The 26,934-nt window shown below is 43.4% G+C and overlaps 1 protein-coding gene across 5 annotated transcripts in view; it reads left to right on the forward strand.

Annotated features, from left to right (window-relative positions):
• Positions 1-11,190: 11,190 nt before the first annotated feature.
• DCLK1 (doublecortin like kinase 1) overlaps positions 11,191-26,934 on the forward strand; it is a 345,761-nt gene continuing 330,017 nt past the window's right edge. The window contains exons 1-2 of one of the 5 annotated variants that reach the window (XM_060637361.3): positions 11,191-11,440; positions 16,725-17,119. In XM_060637361.3, coding sequence (XP_060493344.1) covers positions 16,744-17,119 — 376 coding nt within the window. In that variant the 5' untranslated portion in view covers positions 11,191-11,440; positions 16,725-16,743. The remainder of the gene's footprint in view (positions 11,441-16,724; positions 17,120-26,934) is intronic. The other 4 variants (XM_060637357.3, XM_060637356.3, XM_060637355.3 and 1 more) reach the window with 4 other exon arrangements.

Genomic DNA, 26,934 nt, shown 5'->3' on the forward strand with positions numbered 1-26,934 from the left:
CCATCCCCCCACCTGCCTCCCCTCTAGCAACCCTCAGTTTGTTCTCTGTATTTAAGAGTCTCTTATGATTTGTCTCCCTCTCTGTTTTTATCTTCTTTTTGCTTCCCTTCCCTTATGTTCATCTGTTTTGTATCTTAAATTCCACATATGAGTAAAATTATATATTTGTCTCTCTCTGACTCATTTCACTTAGCATAATACACTCTAGTCCATCCACATTGTTGCAAATGGCAATATTTCACTCTTTTTGATTGCTGAATAATATTCTGTTGTATATATATGTATCACATCTTTTTTATCCATTCATCTGCCAATGGACATTTGAGCTCCTTCCATACTTTGGCTATTGTCAATAGTGCTGCTATAAACATCAGGGTGCATGCGCCCCTTTGAATCAGCATTTTTGTATCCTTTGGATAAATACCTAGTAGTGCAATTGCTGGGTCATAGGGTAGTTCTATTTTTAATTTTTTATATATTTTATATTTTTAAATTTTTTCCAGAGTGGCTGCACCAACAGTGCAAAAGGGTTCCCCTTTCTCTGCATCCTTGCCAACATTTGTTGTGTCCTGAGTTGTTCATTTTAGCCATTCTGACAGATGTGAGGTGATATCTCACTGTGGTTTTGATTTGTATTTCCCTGATGATAAGTGATGTTGAGCATCTTTTCATGTTAGCCATCTGGATGTTTTCTTTGGGAACGTGTGTATTCATATTTTCCATCCATTTCTTCACTGGATTACTTGTTTTTTGGATGTTGAGTTTAATAAGTTCTTTACAGATTTTAGATACTAACACTTTATCTGAGATGTCATTTGCAAATATTTTCTCCCCTTCCGCCAGTTGCCTTTTAGTTTTGCTGATTGTTTCCTTCACCATGCAGAAGCTTTTTATCTTGATGAGGTCCCAATAGTTCATTTTTTGCTTTTGTTTCCCTAGCCTCCAGAGATATGTCAAGTAAGAAGTTGCTGCAGCCGAGACCAAAGATGTTGTTGCCTCTTTTCTCCTCTAGGATTTTGATGGCTTACTGTCTTACATTTAGGTCTTTCATCCGTTTTGAATTTATTTTTGTGTATGGTGTAAGAAAGTGGTTCAGGTTCATTCTTCTGCATGTGGCTGTCCAGTTTGCCCAGCACCACTTGCTGAAGAGACTGTCTTTTTACCATTGGCTAGTCTTTCCTGCGTGGTAAAAGATTAGTTGGCCATATGTTTGTGGGTCCATTTCTGGGTTCTCTGTTCTGTTCCATTGATCTATGTGTCTGTTCTTGTGCCAGCACCGTACTGTCTTGATGGTTACAGCTTTGTAATACAGCTTGAAGTCTGGAATGGTGATGCCTCTAGCTTTGGTTTTCTTTTTTTAGGATTGCTTTGGTATTCAGGGTCTTTTCTGGTTCCATACAAATTTTAGGATTGTTTGCTCTAGTTCTGTGAAGAATGCTGGTGTTATTTTGATAGGGATTACATTGAATATGTAGATTGTTTGGGGTAGGATCAACATTTTAACAATATTTGTTCTTCCAGTCCATGAGCATGGAATGTTTTTCCATGTTTTTGTGTCTTCTTCAATTTCTTTCATAAGCTTTCTATAGTTTTCAGTGTACAGATTTTTCACCTCTTTGGTTAGGTTTATTTCTAGGTATTTTATGAGTTTTGGTGCAATTGTAAATGAGATTGATTCCTTGATTTCTCTTTCTGTTGCTTCATTATTGAAATGCAACTGATTTCTGTGCATTGATTTTATATCCTGTGACTTTGCTGAATTCATGGATCAGTTCTAGCAGTTTTTTTTGGTGAAATCTTTTGGGTTTTCCACATAGAGTATCACATCATCTGCTAAGAGTGAAAGTTTGACTTCCTCCTTGCTGGTTTGGATGCCTTTTATTCCTTTGTGTTGTCTGATTGCGATGTTAGGACTTCCAATACTGTGTTGAATAACAGTGGTGAGAGTGGACATCCCTGTTGTGTTCCTGACCTTAAGGGGAAAGCTCTCAGTTTTTCCCCATTGAGGATGATATTAGTGGTGGGTCTTTCATGTATGGCTTTTATGATCTTGAGGTATGATCCTTGTATCCCTACTTTCTTGAGGCTTTTTATCAAGAAAAGATGCTGTGTTTTGTGAAATGCTTCCTCTGCGACTATTGAGAGGATCATATGGTTCTTGTTCTTTCTTTTATTGATGTGATGTGTCACATTGATTGTTTTGTGGATATTGAACCTGCCCTGCATCCCAGGTATAAATTCCTCTTGGTTGTGGTGAATAATTCTTTTAATGTGTTGTTGGATCTGGTTGACTAGTATCTTGTTGAGGATTTTTGCATCCATGTTCATCTGTAGTTCTCCTTTTTAGTGGGGTCTTTGGTTTTGGATTCAAGGTCATGCTGGCCTCATAGAATGAGTTTGGAAGTTTTCCTTCCATTTCTGTTTTTTGGAACATCTAACCAATACGTGTTAAGTCTTCTTTAAATGTTTGGTAGAATTCCCCTGGAAAGCCATCCGGCCCTGGACTTCTGTTTGTTGGGAGATTTTTGTTTGCTAATTAAGTTTCTTTACTGGTTATGGGTCTGTTCAGATTTTCTATTTCTTCCTGTTTCAGTTTTGGTAGTTTATATGTTTTTAGGAATTTATCCATTTTTTCCAGATTGCCTAATTTGTTGGCATATAATTGCTCATAATATTCTCCTATTAGTGTTTGTATTTCTGTGGTGTTGGTTGTGATCTTGCCTCTTTCATTCGTGATTTTATTTATTTGGGTCCTTTGCTTTTTCTTTTTGATCTGGTCATTGATCTGTTCTACTGTTTTGTTGTTGTTATTGTTGTTGTTATTGTTGTTTTTATTTTGATATCATTGATTTCTGCTCTAATCTTTATTATTTCCCATCTTCTGTGGGTTTTGGGCTTTATTTCCTCTCCTTTTTCCAGCTCCTTTCAGTGTCAGATTAGGGTGTGTATTTGAGGCCTTCCTTCTTTAAGAAGGCCTGGATTGCTATGTACATCCCTCTTATGACCGCCTATGCTGCATCCCAGAGGTTTTGGACTGTCATGTTTTCATTTTCATTGGCTTCCATGTACGCTTTAATTTACTCTTTAATTTCTTGGTTAATCAATTCATTCTTTAGTAGGATGTTCTTTAACCTCTAAGTATTCATGGTCTTTCTAAATGTTTTCTTGTGGTTGATTTCAAGTTTCATAGCATTGCGGTCTGAAAAGAGGCAAGGTATGATTTATGATCGCAATCCTTTTGTACTTGATGAGGACTAATTTGTGACCCACTACGTGATCTATTCTAGAGAATGTCAGCACAGAGCCCATTGTGGGGCCCGAACTCACAAACTGTGAGATCATGACCTGAGCTGAAGTTGGAGGCTTAGTCCATACACTAAGCAGGTGGAGGGACTTGTGCCAGTCTTCTAGGGGATGTGCTTCGAGGGTACAGTTGGCCGGGCCTTGGTGTAACAGCTCCGTTTTCCACTAGGTAGCGCTGCTTAGCTTACTGGGGTGGATTACTTTGCATGCACACATGCACATGCGTGGGAGAGGTAGAAATGGCTTCACCCAGCTCCCTAGTCTCTGGCACAGGAACTTTGCGCTCTCTCCCACCTGCAGTCAAGCACCCCTCCTTTGTCTCAGGCCTCTGTCCACTCCCTGCCTCTACCCTGTCCATATCCAAACTGTCCACCTGTCAGCTTATATTAAAATCTAGTTTGGTGACTCCAGCTTTCTTTTGATGACCATTTGAATGATAGTTGGTTCTCCATCCCCTTACTTTAAATCTGCAGGTATCGTTAGGTCTAAAATGAGTCTCTTGTAAGCAGCATATAGGCGGGTCTTGTTTTCTTATCCATTCTGTCACCCTGAGTTTCATCTCAAATGAGGTTGTATTTCAAACCCCTCACTTCAGAGACCCCTGTGGCTTGGACCTGCTCCAACTCTCTGGGGGAGGGTCTCTCTGAGCAATGGCCGGGTGCTGGATTGCCCCAGAAAACGTTCATGTGATTGCTTAGTGGCAGAGGTTCAGAGATTATGGCAAATCACAACACACAGCCGGTGCCAGGTTTCACTGTACTCTGGCGTCTTTGTCCCAATACCAGCAAATGTGGCTGCTCTCCGGGGTCCCCTGGGACCTTTGCCTGTGGGGATGGCCTCTACCAAACGCTCTCCAAGCAGGGGAACTGCTTCTCCCCATGTGGCACATGGATTCCTCAGCTGCCTGCTCCTGGGGACTCGCCCTTTTTCCTCACCGGAGCCAGCCAGGCACAGAAGTCTGGAACTTCAGACTCTGTGCTCCACTGTTTTTAGAATCCTGGTGGTGTTGAAACCCTCTTCTTTCTTCCTGTCAGTGGTTTTGGGTAACAGATTTCTTGTTTGGTCTCCTGTGACTGTTTCCACCTTTTCTCTCCAACTACTTTTGGGGGGAGTGCTTTTCTTCCCTGATCCTGATGTGCCGCACTCTCCCCCTTTCTTTTCTCTGTCCTTTCTCAGCAAAAACAGCTTCCTACCCTCCACGGCTTTTCTTTCTTCCAGTTCACCTCTCTGCACCTCATACCTGCTGAGTTCTGTGGCTCGAGTTATGCAGACTGTTGTGTTAATCCTCAGGTCACTTTCCTAGGTGTGCAAAATGGTTTGGTGTTGATCTAGCCGAGTTTCAGAGATGAGACAAGCTCAGGGTCTCCATGCTGCTTTGCCATGTTAACTCCTCCTCCTTGCGTCTCTAAATTTGTAGGGAACATTTTCCTTCTTTACCTAACACCAGATTTTGAGACAGGTGCTCTTTTACTCAGAGTGCCCTCTGAGGTCACAGCTTCATGAATAGGGTTTCCTTTTCAGTGTTTCCCATTAAGTGTGTGCTCAGCTTTGTTTCCCAGTCCCCTGCCTTGGGAAGCTGTGAACACTGAAACTCAGTGCCCTCAAGGTAAAGCCAGTTCTGCTTCCTTACCCTCTTGTGTATTTGTTACTTGAATCATGCTTACTGATTAAAACAAAAACAAAAACAAACAAAACCACTACAATATATTCAATCATCTGGCCTCATGTTTTGTTAGAACCAAGAAAGGTAGGGCGGCTTTTCAGTGTTTAGTGTCACATTCATGTACACTAGATGAGTGTATTTAGATTCGTCATATATTTTGAGTTGATTGTTAAGTCAATAAAAGTTCCAAAACATTATATACATTAACATACCACTTTTTTTTTCCCATAGAAGACTATATGTTTCTATGTTAACATACACATGACAAAAGTTTAGAGGAATATATATAAGATACTTTTTTTTTTCACCTAGAAAATTATCAAGAGCAGAACTTTAGTAAGTTTTCTCTTTGTTTGGAAGGTACCTTTCAGAATCCAGTTCCACAAATAAAAAACAAAACAAAACAAAATAAAATAAAATTGAGATACATTAAAAAGTTGCCAAAGATTCTTTGACTTTATGGATGAAGTTATTCAGTCTACGTGCATATTTGATAAAAGGACTATCACTGTTCTCTGAACCCAGGTCTAAAAAGTCCTAGATGTTTCTGGTAGATTCTACATTCCCAGGGTACTAGCATAACTATTGTGACTTCTTAAGTATTTGTGTCGTATAGAATCAATGAGAGATCTCAGGACATGGAAGTCAGCCAAGTGATATATTTTAATATAAGTGTGCCTTAATGAATATAAAAAGTGAATCATCTACTTAAGAAACTTCTGGGGGGGAAGAATGTGGTAAAATAAAATTCTATTCAAATGCATTTTAGCAAAGGTGACTATTTTGAGGCTACTTTTAGGATTAAGTAAAATTTTCCTTTTGTTAAGGGGGACTCTTCCATGTTCTGGAACAGTGATAGAATGTATAAACACACACTTTCAAATTATTTTTCTGAAATGATTGTATAAAAAGCAACCTAAAATTTTAAATATTTTTCACACGGAGATGCTGTATTTAATCTATGGACTTAAAAAACTCCACGGATTTAAATACCTTAATAAGCGCTGATTCACATCATCAGGGAAACATAGTACAACCGGAAGGAAGTTTCCCTCCCACCCACTGTTCTTCCCTGCCACCCTCTCCAACTGAGACCTTGAAAGTGAAATTGTTCTTATTCCCCTGTGCTTCTGCACTATGCTCCAATAGCAGCCAGGAAAGCAAGAGGAGCTTTTAAACATGCAAATCTGATCTGGCCAGATTTCTGCTTAAAACTCTTTAGTGATTTCCCTTTTCTCTTACAACAGAGCCCACATTCCTTAATATGGCTCTCGGACCTGGACCCTGAAGGGGTCCTACCCACATTCACAGCCCACGCCTCTCCACTCTGCTACAGCTACTCCGCCCATCTCCTGCTCCTAGAACAAGCTGCTTCCCACTCAGTCTTCACAGGGCTATTTTTTCTGCTTGGAATCATACTCTCCCACCCTGTTGCCTGGCTGGCTTCAGGTCTCTGCTTAAATGTTACTTCCTTGGGGAAGCTTTCTCTGAAGCTCTTTGTTCTTTTCCTTCCCAGTACGTAGCCATTTTGAAATTAAATAATTATTTGTGTAAGTATGTGTTTAACATCTGTGTCCCTACAGGCTGTCAATGCCATGGGCAGAGAATCCTTGTAATTCTACCTCATGACTGCATTACTCTCACCTAGCACACAGTGCCTGGCACATTGGAGACACTTGAAATTTATTTCTTGGGTGAATGGATGAATGGATGAAAAAGTGGTATGGAAGTCAATGATATAATCCTAGATGGAAAAACAAATTTTAGCTATCACTAGATCTCTAGATGTTTATTTGCTATGGAGAACATGTTAATGTCTGTACTTACCAAGTACATTGAGAGTCATTTGCCATCAGTGGTCAACTTGGAGAGAGATCCTGGGCAGTGAGCTGACAGAGCCTGCTGTGACCATGTTCCTGCTGAAAGCTTTTAACAGCAACCGAGATGACGATGTTGGTGTAGTGTTAATCAGACGGACAAAAAAAGCTGAAGTAAGTGACATAATGAGCCCAAAAAGGATCTCACTCCACAGGTTGAAAGGTTGATCACATAACAACAGACAATTTAATAAGGGAAAATACAGAGCGTTGGACTCAGGTGCCCCAAATCTAATTGAACAAATACAGGATAAGGGCCTTTAAGAGCAAAACACGTGAAATGCATGGAGATTTTAGTTGACTGCATGAGTCAATAGTGCAGCACGCCTGCCAGAGACACTGATGTGATGTTAGGCTCCTTTAATAGAAGCAATGTGTTGAGAACCATCGAAGTCATGGAACTTCCCCAGTCAGACCACCCTGTCGCGCCTCGTCCAGTTCTGAGAAGCAGACGTGGAGGGAGATACTGACAACTGCACACCACTGACGCTTCCAAACCATGTCACATGAGACATAGTTGAAGGGCTGGAGCGCCTGGGTGGCTCAGGTCACGGTCTCCTGGTTTGTGAGTGGGAGCCCCATATCTGGCTCTCTGCTGTCAGCACGGAGCCCACTTCGGATCCTCTGTCTCCTCTCTCTCTGCCCACTTGCATTCTCTCTCTCTCCCAAAAATAAAATAAACATTAAAAAAAAAAAAGCAATGGTTGAAGGACTGGGGATTCCTAGTTAATGAAGACTAGAATTTGGTAGCATATAAGAGGGCTGTTAAGTAAAAGGCGGGGCCATTAGATTTATTCTCATGTAGATTGAAAGAGAAAATCTGGGGGAAGTGTGTTTAATCTGAGGAGCTGCCCAGCAGAGGAGCGGGCTGTGCTCAGTTCCCTTCTACTAAGGGAAATTACACTTTAAGAATTACACAGGAAAGGGAGAAATGAGCTTTGGGAAGCTTTTTGGGAAGCGCTCTGTCAGTTTAAGAGAGGGCATCTCAAGGTGGTAGAGTCCCTTCCTGCTTTGTGAATGTCCCTAACCTTGTGTAGTTTGGCCCCTTGGCATACTTGGAGTGCCAAGCCAGAGGTAATTGGCTAGTTAAAAAATTACTTATAGAGATCTCGGCCACTGTGTCTAGAATCCCGTGACCTAGCTTAACTCTCAGAGGATAATCTTACTTCTCTCCACTTTTGTCATATGGGCCACGATTAGAAGGCTGAAAGACCACTTGTTATAGAGGGCATTCATGCATGGGGTAAAAATTGGACAGGCTGCTGTCAATGTCCCTCATCACTGACTTTCTGGCTTTCTAGTAGAAGGCAGAAGTAAGTGCTCTGTAATTAGGGGGAATTATGAACAGATGTGGGAAGTGCCATAAAGAGTCTTTACTGTACAGGACGAAATGAAAGGAAAATCAGAATGATGATCATATTCTATAAAGCTGTTTCTCACAACTTACTGGTGGTCAATTAATATGCTTAGGTACCCCAACCCAGGAGCACTGCATGCCCTTGGCCCCGGAGGAGGACTGCAGGGAGATTATGGAAGGGACAGAGTAAATTCCCTTCCAGAGAGAAGAACAGAGAGTGTTTCTCTTCCTGCTAATATCCCATTTCCTGTTATTCTCTTTGAATCTACATGATGGAGCTTATTTTCTATGAAGAAGCCAACAAAAGGTATCTGGAAAGGGATACATGGTCAACTAAAAAGTATTTTTCTTTAGTTCTCTTTTTCTTCCTTGGTTTGGACCTGAAAACTTACGTTCAGGGAAAAAAAAAAACCCCACATACACACACATGTAGCTAAGATTGTCCATCAACCTGAGTCAGAGGTAACTCAAATACTCTCATGAAAAGTTCAGTTCAGAACAGATATATTTGATAATACCCATCACTAAAGAAAGCAGTGTTCACAACAGCCAAGAGTTGTTCTCTCTGTTATGAAATGACAAATTCATTGATTAAAAGGCTGTATTTTCCAAAAGAGAATATGCTTCCGACTACAATTTGGTATTGCTTTATAAGCATATGGCCATAGCAATTGGAAAACTGACTTGAATTTTAAAACACAGGGATTTTAAAAATGGAGGTAGGCTCGACATTTATTAGCTGCACGACTCTTTGCAGATGATGTAACTTCCCTACGCCTAAATTCCTTTATCTGTAAGGTAAGGATACTGATGCCTACCTTGAATAGTATGAGTATGAATAAGAAAATGTATAGAAGTTGTGGCACAGCAAAAAGCAAACGGTTACTGGGAGTCATTGACAGAGCTGTGGCCAAGCCACTGTCAATCTTGTAGGATGCAGAGCTGTGGCAGTCTGCCAGCAAAGGCAATTGGGGTGCACGGCTCGGACAGCGTTAGTTTCGGGGGGGTTGCAGTGAGATCTCCGTTAACTTCAGATTTTCATGAGGAAAGGATGCATTAATTCCAGTCACTTCTTTGATCGATACCCTGGGAATGTCAAGGAAGCAACGTCAGTTTTTTGAAAATTACTTGAATTAGGAGTTTCCTGGCTAAATTCATTAAACTTCCTAGAAGTAACTTACGCACTCCTGTAATTACTTCTGTCAGGTCACTGGGTGCCAGCTAGTGCCAGCCTGCTGTTCTGACTGAATATGACCACAGTGTAGTAACCTCTGGCTACTGAGCGTGCCCATCTATTATCAGTGCCCTGGGTTTCCCGAAAGACTAAATGATGCCCAACTACTTCTAGTGAGAGCAGTTTGCAACTGAGAGAATCAAACTCAAAGGTATTTTATTGTTGGTTTAAACACGTTATCTGCATGTTCCAGGTAGGCCAGCTAGGAAAATGCTAAGTTATGGTTGAATTACTTAAGGTGCTGGAGAAATGACCCTGATAGAATATCCATAGGGGTTAGGAAATGGAATTTATTTCTTGGTTTAGCATTTTGGCAGACATTGCATCGTATTTGTCACTTAAAAGATAAACAGAAGTTCTGATTTCCGTTCTCAAGAAAATGCACTTGGCTCCTCACTTTCTCTGCACTTACCCCTTGGGCCTTCATTTTGCATTAGAATTTGAAGGGAAAGTCTCAGTACTTTGCATTTAGTTAATTTGTTGAGTTCATGTACCCACATCCCTGGGCTATTAAACAGTTCAAAAATAAATATTGCAGCAACTTGTTGAATATGCAACATGTATCTCATTTGAGTGGCGTTTTATAACAAATGGTAATTATTTAGTATTTACATAATACTTTGAAAATATTTCAGATTAGCTCTTATTAATAAGAAGTCAAATCTGTAACTGGGCTCACTGGGTAAGAGAAAAACAAAATTTTGATTTTCCACGGAAAGTTTCATGCCGAAGAGAGAGAAAAATACACATGTGTGCATATGTGGGACAGATACATGTCCCAAGAAACTTGACTGAAGGAGATTAACTGGACCAAAATTTAGGCTGCCCAGTGAAGCAGGCTAAGGTTTCACAAGTCAGCAACCTGTTCCCACTCCCTGGGCTTTTGTGCAAACACTGGAGGAAGCTGTGAACAGCCCGGGTTCTGAGAACATTCCTGCCCGGGAGGGAAGGCTTGTGGTGAGCTAATGGGGCTTTCCAGTGCTGACCGCTAGCTTTGGCAACCCCCAGATCTCCAGTAGTGAAACCTGGCCTTTAAGTTATCAAGCTCCCAGTGTGACATATTCGGCTCTAAGCAGAGTTCACTATTTTAAGGGTGACTCAAGTCCTGGGGTCAAATGGAGATGACTGGTGGGGTCTGTGAACAGATCTGGCCCTTCCCAATAAAGGGACTACTACAGTGTGTAGATTGGGAGAGTAGGGGGTAGGTCCTCCCTGGAGGAAGTGCATGGATGCCTTTCGGACAAGAGGGATGAGAGTGGATCACGCCGGCTCCCATAATCCTGGCAAGTGTTAAATCATGAAGTATGTGTGGGGGGCTGTGTGTGCGGGGGTGGGGGAGGAGGAAGTAACTGTTTCCCTTGTCTCCCCTGAGGGAGGGGGCCTCACCGCTGCGCCACCTCTCACCTCTCCACCCCTCACCTCTCCATCTCGCACTTTTCCTGGCTCAGACCTGGCCCCTTCCGCGTTCTCTTCCTCTGTCCCCAGGCCCCCATCCGATCTTCCCCTATCTCCAGACCACCACTCCCAAGGAATGGGGGAGGTCTGGGGGTTTGTTCAAGCCAGCTGCACCGAGGTCGCTGCGGTCAAAGAGGGCGCGGGGAGGGGGCGGACCCCGGGCGCAGCCGTGGTGGGTGCGCCCGGCCAAGAAGGGCGGGGGCGCCGGAGCGCGCACGCGGAGGAGGGGAAGGACGGAGCGGGGAGGGCGTGTGAGCCAGTGAGCCACAAGAAAAGGGAGCGCGCCCGCCGCCGCCGCCCTCCTCCGGAGAGAGGCTGGAGCGAGGCTGTGCGAAGCGCCGCATTTCAATGAGAACCGGCCGAGGCACATCCCTGCGCTAGCGGCTGCAGCCGAGACGCCCGCGCTCCAGCAGCTGCTGCAGCCCAGTCCCGGCCCCGCCGCCGCCCCGCAGCCCCGCAGCCCCGGCCGCGCCCAGCCGGGTGAGGACAGCACCAGGAGGCGGCCCCGAGCGCGGCCACAAAGACCCCCGGCGGCGTCTCTCCGCGGACCGGTGCGTGGTTTGCCTTTGCTGGGGAAGGGAGCCGCGGGCAGGGTTGGCCGGGGGCCCCCCGCCGGGGGCTCGCGGCGCCTGCTCTTCCCGCAGCCGCGGGGCGCCGAGGTAGCCCGGGGCTTGGAGGGCAGGGCGGGCGCCCCGCTCGGCCCGCCGCCGCCACCCCGCCCGCAGTTCCTCGAAAGGCGCTGCCCTGCCCTGGCCAGACTGGCCCCGGCCGGGGACGGTTTGTAGGGGCGGCTCCGGGGCTGCTGGCACCTGCCTCTTTTGTCTGGTGCCACCGGGCTTAAAATGGGGAGTAGGGCGAGCTCTCCCCCGCCCCCCCCCCTCCCCGCCAGGCTTTTCGCCACGTTGTTAGTGGAGATGGAGAGCCAGGGCGGAGGAGCTGGGCGAGGTGTTTGTCATTGTCAGAACTGGCCGCCGAGCGAAGACCAAGTCTGCGCCTAGAAGGAGTGGCCTGGCCAGGCCTCTTATTGTGTGTGTGCTTTCCCGTGTGCCCGGGAGGGTTGTGTGCTTGAAGATGGGGCGATCTGTGCGTGGTGGGTGGCTGCAGTGTGGGTGTTGCGAGTACATTTACAGGGTCTCAAGTTCCTTCGGGGACAGCGAGGCTGCCTCCTGTAGAAATTAGTACCTGCAGTGCTAAAAGCATGCGGAGAGGAAATGGCATTTTCCTCCTAGCGGGAGCGCACGCACAGCCCTGCATTGCCCCACAAAAGAGGCTGCTTTTGAAAACCAGGTTTGCGCGGAATCACTGCTGGATTTAGCAAGGAAATGCTTGTAAGAGATGGAGCAAATGAAAGGTTTCATTCAAACCGGCTCCCTCTCCACACCTGTGAGTGTGTGTCCAGATTATGGTGCACACGCGTTCAGCGGCCACACTGCAGGGTGTTTCGTGAATAGGCTTTATGAATGTTCCTAAATATATCACCTTTCCACTGGAAAGGAAAGTAGGACAGTCTTTTAGGTGTGAAATGTCACATGAAGGCCATTGAGAAGGGATTTCGAGAGGGGTCATATGCAGGAAACATTATAAAAGATTGGCACACATCCTGTGCGATCTGTGTCCAGCATGATGCGTGTACTCTGAAGGTATGTGTGTGCCTCTTATTCCATACCTGCCCATCCACCTGCATCCTAAGCCCACTGGCAAAATATGCCTTGGGACTTACAGGTCCAGCATCTATTTAGATGTGGTCACCTTTATGCCGAATTATATCTTGGGGTGGGGGTGTGTGTGTTTGTGGAAATCTCTGAAACGGAAACTCATGTCCTCCTCTAGAGAAGGAGGAACACAGAGTTTCCTCAAAATGGTGAGAAATCCCACAGAAGACAATTGAGGGTGCTGATTTCTTGGGATGGCAGTGTTTATAGAATATCTCTGAGAAGAGCCGGGCCCCGTCTTTCCCCTCCCAAGTGTCTATGATCTCTGTGGCCAGGGCGGTGTGGTTTCCCTTCTTGGTACCGTGACACATGTGTACCCAGGCCTCTAGCCACCTACGGTCTGTGAACCTGTGTCTCTGTGCTTTGGCAGTCTTCCTGTGCAGAAAGCAAGAACCTGTGGAAGCCCATTGACTCTTCTTCAGGACCCCTTGGTTCAAATATATGACTAAGCCAGTGGAAGAGCTGAGGCAGCCAAGACAGGAGAAGGAACACCTCTTTTGATGCCGCACGTGATTATTGGAACATTAGTGTGTAGTGTGGTTTTTGCCATCCAGTTTGTGGTAGCTGGAGCCTTGAAAATGATTTCACTCTGAGTGCGGTTTTTCTTTGTCGCCAACATCATTGCTGACTTTTGGGCAGGCTCAGTGAAAGGAAGTGAAAGATGTGGTACTTGTCCTGGTTGAATGTATGATCAAGTTTGAGGAAACAGACAAATAAAATCAACTTTTTTTTCCATTTTAATTTTTTCTATTTCTGATTCCTCTAGGGATTTCCATCAGTTGCCAAATTATTTGGCTTTTGCAAATTGTGAATCACTAGATTAAAGCCCCTTCAGACTACATCAGCACACTGGTGACACAATTGTGTCAAGCTTCGCTATGGTCCTGCTTGTTGTCTTTTGGTTTATATAGATTTGTGAGGAAACCTCTAGGGTTGGAAGATTGATTACTGCCTTTGAAAATAGGGGCAGCTGGGTGGCTCAGTTGGTTGTGTCCAACTTCGGCTCAGGTCATGATCTCACGGTTTGTGAGTTTGAGCCCCACATTGGGCTCCGTGCTGACAGCATGGAGCCCACTTGCGATTCTCCCTCCTCTTTCTGCCCCTCCCCCACTCTCTCTCTTGCTCTAACTTTTTTTTTTTTTAATTTTTTTTTTTTTTTTAACATTTATTTACTATTGAGAGACAGAGAGACACAGAGCATGAGCAGGGACGGGGCAGAGAGAGAGGGAAACACAGAATCTAAAGCAGGCTCCAGGCTCTGAGCTGTCAGCACAGAGCCCGACACGGGGCTCGAACTCACAAGCTGCGAGATCATGACCTGAGCTGAAGTCAGACGCTTAACCGACTGAGCCACCCAGGTGCCCCTCTCTTGCTCTAACTTTAAAAAAATTGAAAAATAAAGAAAGAAACGAGTAAAACAGAGACTTCAAAAGCCAAATTGGCCTCTATAATATATGAAGTTTGAAGAGCTTAGTGAGTTAGCATGGTACCCCATTGTCCCCTCCCCCCATACAAACACCCCTTTTGGGAAGACAAAAGAGCTCCTTTTGAGAAGAGAGCAAACAGTAGGAGCAGTTGTGATACCATGGACAAAGTATTGGTTCTGTTACTCAGTTAATAGTTGCCTGAAGAACTAGATATCAAGTGATCACTGTTTCAAAGTTATCCAACTTTGAAATCAATGAAACTGATTCGTATCTACCTACGTATGCTATAACTTTTTCTGGAAGATACAAATTTAGACTATTATGAGTTATTAAGAGGCCTGAGGTAGTTTTTTTCATATTTGTAGGAAAAAATATACTGAACTGCTCATCAGTCCAGGTTTGAATCACACCCTGGCCCCCATTGGGGTCAGCAATGGAATCCTGAGCAAGTGAATAGAGGCCAGGTGATCACTACCCACTCTGTGTGGAGATGGGGCCTTCTGCAGAGTGACCTCCCCAAGGTCACAGGGCTATTTAAAAAAAAACCCTACTTTACATGGATGAATGGTTCTAGGGAGGATCTCAGGGAGTCTGGCCTTGAAGACCTATCACATGGGGTAGAAAGGAGGGAGTGCCAGCTTCCGAGTCAGTCAGAGTAAACCCAGGTTCAAATCCCAACTCCCTCAATTATGATAACTCTGGGACCCTGGATATATATATCCTATCCTCACTTTCAATCGTAATAATATTACTGACCTCAATGGATTATTGTGAGGTTTAGAAGGGAATTTTTAGCAGATTACACAATAATTGATTGCTGAATAATAGTGTCAGCCACATCATAGACATTCAATAAACATTAGCTTTTTCCACTTCATTTCAGGAGTGCACAATCCCTAGCAGTACTTTTAAACATGAATTTATAGCCACTCTGAATAGACCAGAGGTTAGTTTACTGAGGGTCGAGGAAAGGTCAGGGAGGCTGGATTGACCTTCAGAAAGGCAACCTTGTCTATTTGGTGGGATTTGGGGAGCACTCCTAAGGTTCTTGCCCCAGATTTTCCCTTTCCCTTATATTGTGTTTCATCATGCCTGAAATTTTGTCATCAAAACTTTCTTCTGAATGCTTTCTAGATCATTCTGTTAAAATATGGATCCCCTGCAAGGTTAGGCCACAGGCCTTTATCAGCTAACCTCTTAGCAAGGATGAATTGATCCCACAGGCAGCTTGCTGATGACAGGGCTCCATAGAAAGTAATACGGGGACAAGGGGCACCTGGGTGGCTCAGTCGGTTAAGGGTCCGACTTTGGCTCAGGTCATGATCTAGCGGTTCATGGGTTTGTCCCCTGTGTCGGGCTCTGTGCTGATAGCTCAGAGCCTGGAGCTGCTTCAGATTCTGTGTCTCCCTCTCTTTCTGCCCCTCCCCTGCTCGTGCTGTCTTTCTCTGTCTCAAAAATAAATAAACATTAAAAAAATTAAAAAAAAAAAAGAAAGTAAAATGGGGACCGTGAGGGTACAAGCATATACCTTTCAGAAGGTCATAAGGTGAAAATCAGGCAGACCCATAAGGAGCTTTTCCTTACCAGAAAAGGGGGAGATTCTTTTCCTACTAGTTGTTTCTGTGACAGAGTTAAGAGAAAAGCAGATTTTATTAATGAACAACATTAATACTTATCACATGCTAGACACTCTCCCAAGTGCTTCAGGTATTAATACTTAAGGTAGGTATGATTAGCTTCCCTATGTGTCATTGAGGAAGTGAGGCGTAAAGATGTTGATCCAGACTTGGTCCTGGACTAGCTGTGTCACCTTGAGGAATGTACTTGCTCAGCATCTCTAAGCTCCTGTTCTCTCAGCGGCAAAGACGAAGTGGAAGGAGAGGCAGAGCCCTCCCAAGAAGTAACTTTTCTCCCTTCTTGTTCTTCTTTTTCCTCTTCTTCTCTTCCTCCCACTCCTTTTTCTTCTTTTTTTTAACCCAACTTATCTGAAGCACTAAATGTCAGTAAAGGAGTTACGGTGAAATCACTTTTAGAAAACGCTGCTATCTAATATATGAATGTGTTGGAAAATCTTCAGTTGTTAGAACCCAGGGATTGATTCAGTTTGCTCTCCATCTGGCCAGGGGGAGTGCAAAGCTGCATGAGAAGTTTCTAATGTGACTGTTAAATGCTGACCGCCTCTTTTGTTTCCTGGCCCACCACCACTACTATCTTTAGCCCTATGTAATATGAAAGCTTATCTTCCCTCTCCCACCAGAGTGAGCACACGGTAGGGAGGTTTGGGCTTTGTAGCCCAGCAAATGTGGGTGGGAGGTCTTGGTTCAAGCATTTCCCAACTGTAGGACCTGAAGACATTTTTCTGTGCCTCATTTTATTCATCTACAGATAATAGTCCTTGGAAGGGTTTGTTGTGACTTGGAAATAACAGCTGTCCAGAACCCAATAGGTGGTCAATACATAGGAGCTGTTTCTAATGAACCTGGGGTTGATTAATAAGCTGTTTCCGCAGAGGCTGCGTCTTCTACTTCTTCGTTGTCTTCCTTCTCTTCCAACTTGATAACTCATATTAAATATATCATCAACTGCAGCGATATTTCCACCAGCTGCTCTGGAGCTGAGCCTTTCAAATCATGGTCTTAAAATAACATCAGTATGTGTCTCTGTTTTTTTTTTTTTTTTCCTTCTGTGCCTCCTAGGTTCCACTTTAACTCCATCATGTCCTTCGGCAGAGATATGGAGCTGGAGCACTTTGACGAGCGGGACAAGGCGCAGAGATACAGCAGAGGGTCGCGGGTGAATGGGCTGCCGAGCCCAACGCACAGCGCCCACTGTAGCTTCTACCGAACCCGCACACTGCAGACCCTCAGCTCTGAGAAGAAGGCCAAGAAAGTTCGTTTCTATCGAAACGGAGATCGATACTTCAAAGGGATAGTGTATGCCATCTCTCCAGACCGCTTCCGATCCTTTGAGGCCCTGCTGGCTGACTTGACCCGAACTCTGTCGGATAACGTGAATTTGCCCCAGGGAGTGAGAACGATCTACACCATTGATGGGCTCAAGAAGATTTCCAGCCTGGACCAACTGGTGGAAGGTGAGCGCGAACTCCCAAGGGACCCTAGAGGATGCTTTCTCGGGTTTCCGCATTGTTCTAGGCACCTGCACTTGATCGCTAAGACACATCAGCCTCATTCAGCTCCGACCCTTATGGTTCACAGATCTGGGAGTTCACTTTGCTGTACTGTAGTGGAAAAAGGAAGAAAAAAAAACCCCGCTAATGTTATTAGGTCAGGCTCCTTATAACGATGGACTGAGGGAAAAGGTGTCTTAATTCTCCTGCATTCTGTTTTTTTTCTCATACCCATGCTACATTAATTTTAAAAGCCTGTTTTTATATCTTTAATCACATCGTTCGTATTCATTTCTAGATGCAAATGAACTTTTGCTGTCTGAAATTACTTGAACTGAAAATACCTAATGGATCGTGAAAGTTTTGAGTAGAAGGGAACCTTATGTAGGTAGCAAGCCCATTAATTCTGTCACTGGAGACTGAGGCCTAGAAAATTCGAGTGACATGTCTATGGTCACATGGTAAGGTAGTGTTGATACTGGACGAAAAATTACGTTTTCTGGCATCTCTTTCTCATATGGTGCTTCCTTTTGAGTTTAAAGGATTCTCGTCTTTCTGGGGTACCTGAGAATATAAAGGAATGAATCTGTTCAGTTTATTGTTTCTTAAAGTTGAATTTAGGCTAACAGTAATTATCTGTTTTAGACATTTCATGTGGAAATGAGACTGTCTTAGTCCCTGGATGAGGTGTGGTGTGTTGTGCAAGCAGAATGGGTACACTCGCTTCAGTCCCAACGCCACGGGAGCGGCACAGAAAGCCTATAGTCACCTTAGAAATCACAAGCAAAGAAGCCCCTGGGTGGTTCAGTTGGTTAAGCTTCCGGCTTTGGCTCAGGTCACGATCTCCCCATTTGTGAGTTCAAGCGCTGTGTCGGGCTCTGTGCTGACGGCTCAGAGCCTGGAGCCTGCTTTGGATCCTGTGTCTCCCTCTCTTTCTGCTCCTTTTCCGCTCATGCTCTGTCTGTCTGTCTCTCTCTCTCAAAAATAAATAAACACTAAAAAAAAAAAAAAGAAATCACAAACCAAGTAAAATGACTTGGAGAGAAATAACGGGTTACATTCATGCTAAGGTGTAAACGAGGCTGGGCTGATCTCTGGAGAGTGGGAATTCCTAAGTCTGAGTTGTCAGGGTCGTGATGAAGTAGCCCTCAGCACAGAGGAAGACGGGAAAGGAAATTTAGAGGTTTGGAAGTGCTTGACTTCACCCTGAGCTCATCTCTACTCCAGATATGTCTGCCCGGGCCCGCTGTCTTACTGGATCCTGGAGGAATGCCATGCACATAATACCCTCCCTCTCTTGTGCAGGTAGCTGGGGGTTTGGGGCCCCTGTCCTCTTAATGGCACACAGGCGCGCCCTCTTGCCCTCCTCTGGAACCAGAGTTTGTATGTGTTTTAAGGCTGAGGGCGTCTTGTGTCTTCCTCCCGTTTTCCTTCCCTTGATCTGCTGGCAGGGGTGCCAGTCCAGTCGCAGTATGACTGGACTTGAGAGGGTGTGGAGAGCCTGGGTTTGGTGTGTTTATTATGTGGGAATTCACATCTCTTTTCAGTGACTCGTCACCCTGCCAAGATGCCTGTAGACTTGGCCTTCTTCCTTCTATTCAGAAGCTGGCACTTTCAGTAAATTAAAGGGGAAGAATGAACGTGAAATCTTTCTGCATCAGCTTTGATTTTTGTGCCCTGTCCTTTTCCTGACCTTGGAAAATACGGGGTTAAATAAAACATTTGGTGGACTATTCTGAAGGATCTGGATAAAGGTGAAATGCAAAGTCAGGTGCATGATCAGTCATCAAACCACCCCTTTGAGGACCGATGGTAATACAGAGAAAATATGCCAACATCTCGAAACACATTTTAAGACAGCCGGGCTTGGCTCCTCACTGGGTCTAGAGTCCCTTGTGCAGCAGCTGTGGGGTGGGGGAGGTGTATTTCAGTCAGTTTCCCACCCAGAATTGATCTTTACTGAGAAGTGGCCACAGATATTCCCGTGATTCCCATCCACCGAGGAGAAGGTGTGAGAGATGGGAACCAACAGTTCTTTACGTACAAGGACCAGGAAGATCATGGAATGCTCGCCATCATCTTCTTTGTCAGTTTTTTTTAACACAAGAATGCCCTCTCTAAGAGACTGCTATCCTGAGAGTAAGTAATGACCGCTCACAGTTCTGGAGTGTCTGTCTTGCATATATGAATACATTTAATTTTCACAGTGATGCCAGGAGCTAGGCACTGTTACCATCCTTCTACTAAGATGAGGGAAGTGAGGCACGGTGTGGTTAAGTGAGCTGCTCAAGGTCACACAGCAAGAAATGGTAGAGTTAGGATTTGAACCCGGGATAGCTGGTGCCCGAGCTTGAGCTCATAACTGCCACAAATGAGATACCAACTGGGGTATTCGTAGTGGCTTTCAAATGAAATTTTATAGTATTAGATTTTTCTTGAAAACAAATGTTTTTAACCTTGACTTAATTCCAGGAATGACAAATACAGCTCCCAGCAACACTTTAGTATTTTCACTTACCTCCAAATACTCTTCTCTTCAATCGATATAAAGCAACTGCAGATTGACTATTCTGATGTTAAAAATTTACTTGTTGGGAAAAAATTCCTTTTTCTGATTGAATGAATGATAACTTCGGTACAGTGTGTAAGTTCACATATTGGCTGCATTTTTTAAAAATCCAGTTTAAACAGACTTTTTTTCCCTCATTTATAATACTGCAAGCATGCAGCTGCACTCAGTGTTGAAGTAGCTGGAAATTCATTTAGATTGGCCTCTTTGTCAATTACATTTTTGCTTAGTCTGTTAAAATGCAAACCGTTACTTCATATTCATCATTAGGTTCATATCTCTCACTTTACATACTAATTTTATGTAAACGTCAATGCATGTTATTAGCTTCTCATTTCCCCTTCCAATATGCTGATGTTTGAGTTTTAAATTAAATCCTTTTAGTGGATGCAGTGACAAGTGTATTTGACTTCTAATTGTTTTTTTTTTTAAGTCTGTTCTTTCTCATCTCATACTAAAAATTCTGAATTACAATGACATATGTGAGTTTCTTTATTTCTAACAGTCTCAGGGTCACTTGCACTGTTTTTGTTTTTATTTTTTAAGTTTATTTATTTATTTTGAGAGACAGAGCACAGGCGGGGGAGGGGCAGTGTGAGAGGTGGACAGAGGTTCTGAAATGGGCTTTGTGCTGACAGAGAGAGAGAGCCTGATCCAGGGCTCAAACTCAAGAACTGTGAGATCATGACCTGAGCCAAAGACGCTTAATTGACTGAGCCACCCAGGCGCCCCTGCACTGTTTTTAAATTATTATTATACACAGATGATTATGCCTAAATTTGTTCTAAGAGTATCAACAGAGCTGATTCTTTGCCTGAAGTATAAATGGATGAGTGTGTATGTGTGTTTATGTATGATTATAGGTGTGTCTGTCTATGCATGGATGAATACACACACACACACACACACACACACATGCACACACATATGTAAGAGCAGACAATGGATGGCAATTTTAGTTGTTTGCCTTCCAAATGGCCTTAATACACTGAAGAAGTCAGGATAATTAATATGGAAAGTTGAATTGCAGACCTATTTCTGCAAGTGGTTTACCTTGAAACTTGGCCTCATATTCCCAATATTGCCTCTTTCCCCCAAATTTTACACTATTTATGTTCCACTATAGGTGTGTAGATGTTGTGAAGATAAATGAAGGAATGACATTTAAAACCTTTAAATTATTAGAAGAAAGATGTAGTATAGATCCCAAGAATTAACTGATTGATATTTGTCTTTATGAGACCCTCAAGCATCAGTAATGTATGTGTTGAGGGATAGCCATCCACTCCACTTAAAAAATATGTTTTTAATGTTTGCTTATTTTTTTTTGAGAGAGAGACAGAGTGCGAGTGGAGGAGAGGTAAAAAGAGAGAGGGGGACACAGAATCTGAAGCAGGCTCTAGGCTCCAAGCTGTCAGCACAGAACCCAATGGGGGTCTTGAATCCACAAACCGCAAGATCATGACCTGAGCCAAAGTCAGACACTTAACCGACTGAGCCACCCAAGTGCCTCATCCCACTACTTTATTTTTTTAAGTTTGTTTATTTATTTTGAGAGAGAGAGAGCATGCGATCTTGTGTGGGGGAGGGTTAGAGAGAGTAGGAGAGAGAGAAGTCCTAGCAGGCTCTGCATTGTTAGTACAGTGCCCGAGGTGGGGCTCGAGCTTAGGAACCCTGAGATCATGACCGGAGCCAAAATCAAGACTCAGACGCTCAGCGGACTGAGCCACCCCACCTACTTTTAAATAGGCTTTACTTTCAGCGCAGTTTTAGGTTCTTAGCAAAATTGAGCAGAAGGTACAAATATTTCTCATAGACCCCTCCCTCATGACACATGAACAGTGTCCCCTGTTGTCATCGGAGTGGCGCACTTGTTATAATTGATGAATCTACACAGACACATCATTATCATCAAAAGTCCATAGTTTACATTGGAGTTCAGTCTTGGCATTGTGTGTGTTCCGTGAATTTTGCCGAAGGGGTAATGGCATGTATGAAGCATCGTAGTATCACGCAGAATAGTTGTACTGCCCTACAAATCCTCTGTGCTCTATCTTTTCATCCCTCCCTAACCCCTGGTAACCATGAATCTTTCTGCTGTCTTAAATAAGCATTCTTTTAACATCTTGTGTCCATGTTGGTAAAAGAAGGCCAAGATGTTTCCTTTAAGCATTAACATAAATACTATTCAGGTATGTTGTCCTTTGGATAGAAGTAAGTTAATCCGTACAGCAGATATGTATGTATAAGAAATGAGTGCCCTTCTTTCTCAGCTGTCACACACCTTGACCCCCATACTTCACCCTAGATACTGTCTGACTCTGGAGCTGCTGTGTAAGAGATGTTCCCAAGTCTCCATCAGAATGGACCTTTCAGGAATAAATCCACACTTCACCCCACAGTTAGGGAATCTCTAACCACGATTTCCGGTCACCCAGCTCTCCTGGCGATTTTTATTTCCCTTGATGTGGTGTTATTGATTTCTTTGTTTCTCTAATTCACTGGCTTCTTATATCTGCGCCTCTCCCTGCTATATTAAAACTTTTGAAATTCATTCTTAAAGAGCTAGAAAACGTACTCTCTCTCAAATTCCCCCACAGCAAACCGTTTACTAGTTTTTGTTACTGTTAATTGTTTAAAAGTTTTTTTTTAATGTTTATTTATTTTTGAGAGAGAGAGACGTGCACACAGCACAAGCAGGGGAGGGGCAAAGAGAGAGGGAGAGACAGAATCTGAAGCAGGCTCCAGGCTCTGAGCTGTCGGCACAGAGCTCGACGTGGAGCTCAAACCCATGAACCATGAGATCGTGACTTGAGCCGAAGTTGGACGCTTAACCGCCCGAGTCACCCAGGCACCCCTTGCTTTTAGTTTTGAGTATCATCTCAGATATCGGTGCATGTTAGGATATACATTATCATTCGTCCAGAAGGTAACTTACTGTGCTTCCAGTTCTGTTCCTTGCTCAGTGCACTTAATAATAGTTCATATCATACATCTAGAACTACTTTTTACTGACTTCATAGTATTCCTTTATACAACCGTGCCCTAATTTATTTAGCCAGTCTTTTATTGATGGGCATTTAGGTTGTGACCAATCCTTTGTTTTGCAGTGAATATCCTTAGGTATAAGTTTTCTATCCATGTCGGAGAATCTTTGTGGGACAAATTCCCAGAAGTATTAGAAAGGTACAAGCTGGATAGAGAGGTACAAGTATTAAAGTCTAAAGAGCTGTTGCAAAATTCCTCTTCATAGATGTGGTACCAGGTTACACACTTACCAGTAATATATGAGAGTGGCTGTCTTCCTATACCCTCAACAAGACAATGTTTCACATAACGTTTTGCTATTTGCCAACTCTTATGAAGATGAAAGCATGTATCTATTGTTTTAATTTTCTTCTTTTCATATAATTAGAATGCATTTGTTTCTTTTATTCATAGCTTTTGACCATTTTCCTACCAGATCGGGGTCTTTTTTTACTGACTTGTAGGACTTTTTCCTTTTATTTTTTTATTTTTTTATTTTTTTGGACTTTTTCCTTTTAGAGATACTAGCTCTTCCCGATATTTATTGAGAGTATTTTTCCCAGATTGTCCTTTATCTAGTGACATTGTTTACTGTGTTTTTTTGCCATGCAGATTGAAAAAAAAAACCTGAAATGATCAAATGTATCAGGCTTTTCATTCATGGCTTGATTTTCATGCCTCTTGGGTTCTCTGTACTCTGTAATTATAAAGCCAGTTTCCTCATTTTCTTCTAGTATTTTTATGTTTTCATTTTATTAAAAAAATTTTTTACATTTATTTATTTATTTTGAGAGAGAGAGAAAGAACACATGCAAGCAGGGGAGGGGCAGAGAGAGAGAAGGAGAGAGAGAGTCCCAAGCAGGCTCCGTGCTGTCATTGCAGAGCCCGACGCAGGGCTCAGACTCACAAACTGTGAGATCATGACCTGAGCCAATATCAAGAGTTGGACGCTTAACCCAGTGAGCTACCCAGGTGCCCTGCGTTTTCATTTTAAAAAGTATTCTAATGGATGTCATATTAGTAAATGTTAGTGTGAGATAGAGGTTCAATTTAACCTTGTTCTAGGCTACCGTACTCATGTTTAAAAGTTTTTATTTTGAAATTAATGTGGACTTAATACAATTGTCATAAAGGTAGGGAGTTCCCAGATGCCCTTCGCATAATGGAACATCTTACACAACCATGGTACCATTACCTTTGGAACAATGCTAGTAGCTAAACTACAGGCTTTTTTCAGCTTTCATCAAATTTTCCACTAGTGGCCTTTTATTTTTGGTTCCAGAATCACACATTGCATTTAAATTTTTTTTTTTTTAAGTTTATTTATTTTTGAGACAGAGAGAGACAGAGCATGAACGGGGGAGGGTCAGAGAGAGAGGGAGTCACAGAATCGGAAGCAGGCTCCAGGCTCTGAGCCATCAGCCCAGAGCCTGATGCGGGGCTCGAACTCACGGACCGCAAGATCGTGACCCGAGCCGAAGTCGGACTCTTAACCGACTGAGCCACCCAGGCGCCCCACACATTGCATTTAGTTGTCACCTCTCCTTCATCTCTGCCACGCTGTGACAGTTCTTCAGTCTTTCCTGGTCTCTAATGACTTGGCCATTTTGGTCAGTTATTTCGTAGAACATCCTTCAGTTTGGGTTTAGCTGATGATTAGATTCAAGTTATCTCTTTGTGGCAAGAATTCCACAGAAATGATGCTGTGTTCCTTTCAGTGCATCATTTCAGGGTACAAGATGTTGCTGTGTCTTATTACTGGTGAGATTAACCATAAGTTGGTTAAGGTGGTATTTGCCAGTGTCCTTCACTCTAAAGTTACTATTTTTCCCTTTGTAGCTAATAAATATTTGGGGGAGAAAGTTTGAGGCTCCGTGAATGTCTTGCTTCTCCTTAAGTTTTTGCTCATGAATTTTGGCATTTACTCGTGGATTTGTCTACAGTAATTGTTGTGGTGATGTTCTAATGGTGATTTGCGATTTCCTTCTTTACTTTTCTCACCCTTAGATGACCAATACTACTTACTTGTCTTTAGATCTACTATGATGTCATCAAGTCTGATTATGTTAACCACTCTTAAGGCCCATTTCTCCCAAATAATAATAAGACCTTTCTTCTGCACTCCCAGCACCTGGATATATTTAACTGATACTCTTGTCCTTAGTCCTTTCAAACTTAACATGCATAAATGTGACCTCATTCTTTTCCATTACCCAGAGTTTATTCCTCTTCTCATATTCTGGATCTTGTGAAATCGTATTGCCGTATAACTTAACATCCCCCTTGACTTCTCTTCTTCACCCTCAAATACAAGCTGTTACTAAATTCTGTTGATCTTGCTTAAGATGTTTCTTCAGTTTGTCCTTTCCACCATCATTATTATAGTTTTCAAGTCCTCATCACAATATTACTATTTTTTTTACTGGCAGAGTGATACATTTTTACACAGTGAGCATTGTAGAAAATCTGAAAGATGTAAAAACATTTAAAAAATTAAATAATAACTCCTCATATTCCTACCACTTGAAACTTGTCATCTCTTTCCTGTACTATTACAATAGGCTTCTGAGCTAGAAATACATGTCTTAGTTTTTCTTTTTCAATGTTTTTGTCTTCTTTATGGAATCTGTATTTGTCCCTGCTTTTCTATTCCTTTTTTTAAATGTTTATTTATTTTTGAGAGAGAGAGAGAGAGAGAGAGAGAGAGACAGCATGAGCAGAGGAGGGGCAGAGAGAGAGAGGGAGACAAAGAATCCGAAGCAGGCTTGTGCTGTCTGTGCAGAGCCTGATGCAGATCTCAAACTCACAAACCATCTGTGAGATCATGACCTGAGCTGAAGTCAGACACTTAATCAACTGAACTACTCAGGCACCTTCTTGCTTTTCCATTCTGTAGCCTCTCTTAGGTCAACTCCTTTAGGACACGCATATGTCCCATACAATAGTCTTTAAACTAGTTTTCCTGCCTATGTAAACCTGGCCACAGACAAACCACTTTGTGCCATACCTTTGCTTCACAATGGCTCTCCACTTACGTATGGAATACAGCCCACAATGTTGCATGTATTTCTCTCAGTGGCCCTTCTCCTGCCCTTCCTTCTCTTCTGTACGTGTCTCCTATTACCCGTTGATACACTCAGCAGTGAGCTTGGCTGCGTTCTTTGCTTGTGCTCTGCTGTCTCCCGGCTTCCCTTTTTCTCCTGCGAGGACTGTAAGATGGGTGCCCTCCTGAGGGTGCATAATGATGTCGTGGTTAAGTTATGGTTCTGGAGTCAGACCACCTGACTTGAACCCTGGCTCCACCTTTGCCAGCCATGTGACCTTGAGCCAGCTGCCTAGCTCTCTGTGCCTCATTGTGCCCTCTGGTAAGCGGTGTGCTAATACTTCGCTCATAGGGTTGTGTTGAGGATTGCAGGTTAAATAGCATGGGTTAGCGCAGGATCTGCTACATGGCAGACGTTCAAATAACCTGTTCTGCCGATAGTGTCTCCACCCTCATCCCTCAGCCGACAGATGCACAAATCTCCCACAATCGCAAACATTCTTGCCTTGGTCTTTCTGGCCTCTCAAACCCAGAGCTCTGTGCTAAGAAATATTAGTATATGCTGTCTATACTTCCTCAACTTGCAATCATACTTCAGCTCCTTAATTAGCATCATGACACTGTAATATACTTGTTCATTTTATATCAAAGTCTCAAGAACTCAGGGAACCATTGGTGTCCTTACTGCCCAGCATGGTAGTTGTAAGTACTCAATATATTATGGGAAGAAAGAGGAAAGAGAATGAATGGGTGGATAGATGGATGAATGGATGAATGAAAGTAGCCAGCATCACTACTGAACGAAAGTGGCCATTATAGGGCCACATGTGGCCTTTTAGTGGCCAGGCCAGTGATCTCTTAGGAATCCTTATCCTCAGTGATGTCCCTGGAGCGTTGGATGCTGATGTCTGGTTCTTTTCCAGCCACACACTCACCAGCTTTCAGTTTCCATGGCTCCAGGCACCTGATTTGTCTTTGTTCCCTTCAGCGGCTCCTCCATTTCTGGGCACTCTTTGAAGACTGCTGTTGCCCTGGGTTTCTTCTTGTCCAGCTGGGCATGGTTTCCCGGAACGTTTTCTTCAGTTCCATCTCTGCAGCTGTCACATGCCTCTCCTTCCAAACTCCAGGCTTATATTTCTA

Source organism: Panthera onca, chromosome A1, assembly GCF_046562875.1.
Source record: "Panthera onca isolate mPanOnc1 chromosome A1, mPanOnc1 haplotype 2, whole genome shotgun sequence".
NCBI lineage: Eukaryota > Metazoa > Chordata > Mammalia > Carnivora > Felidae > Panthera > Panthera onca.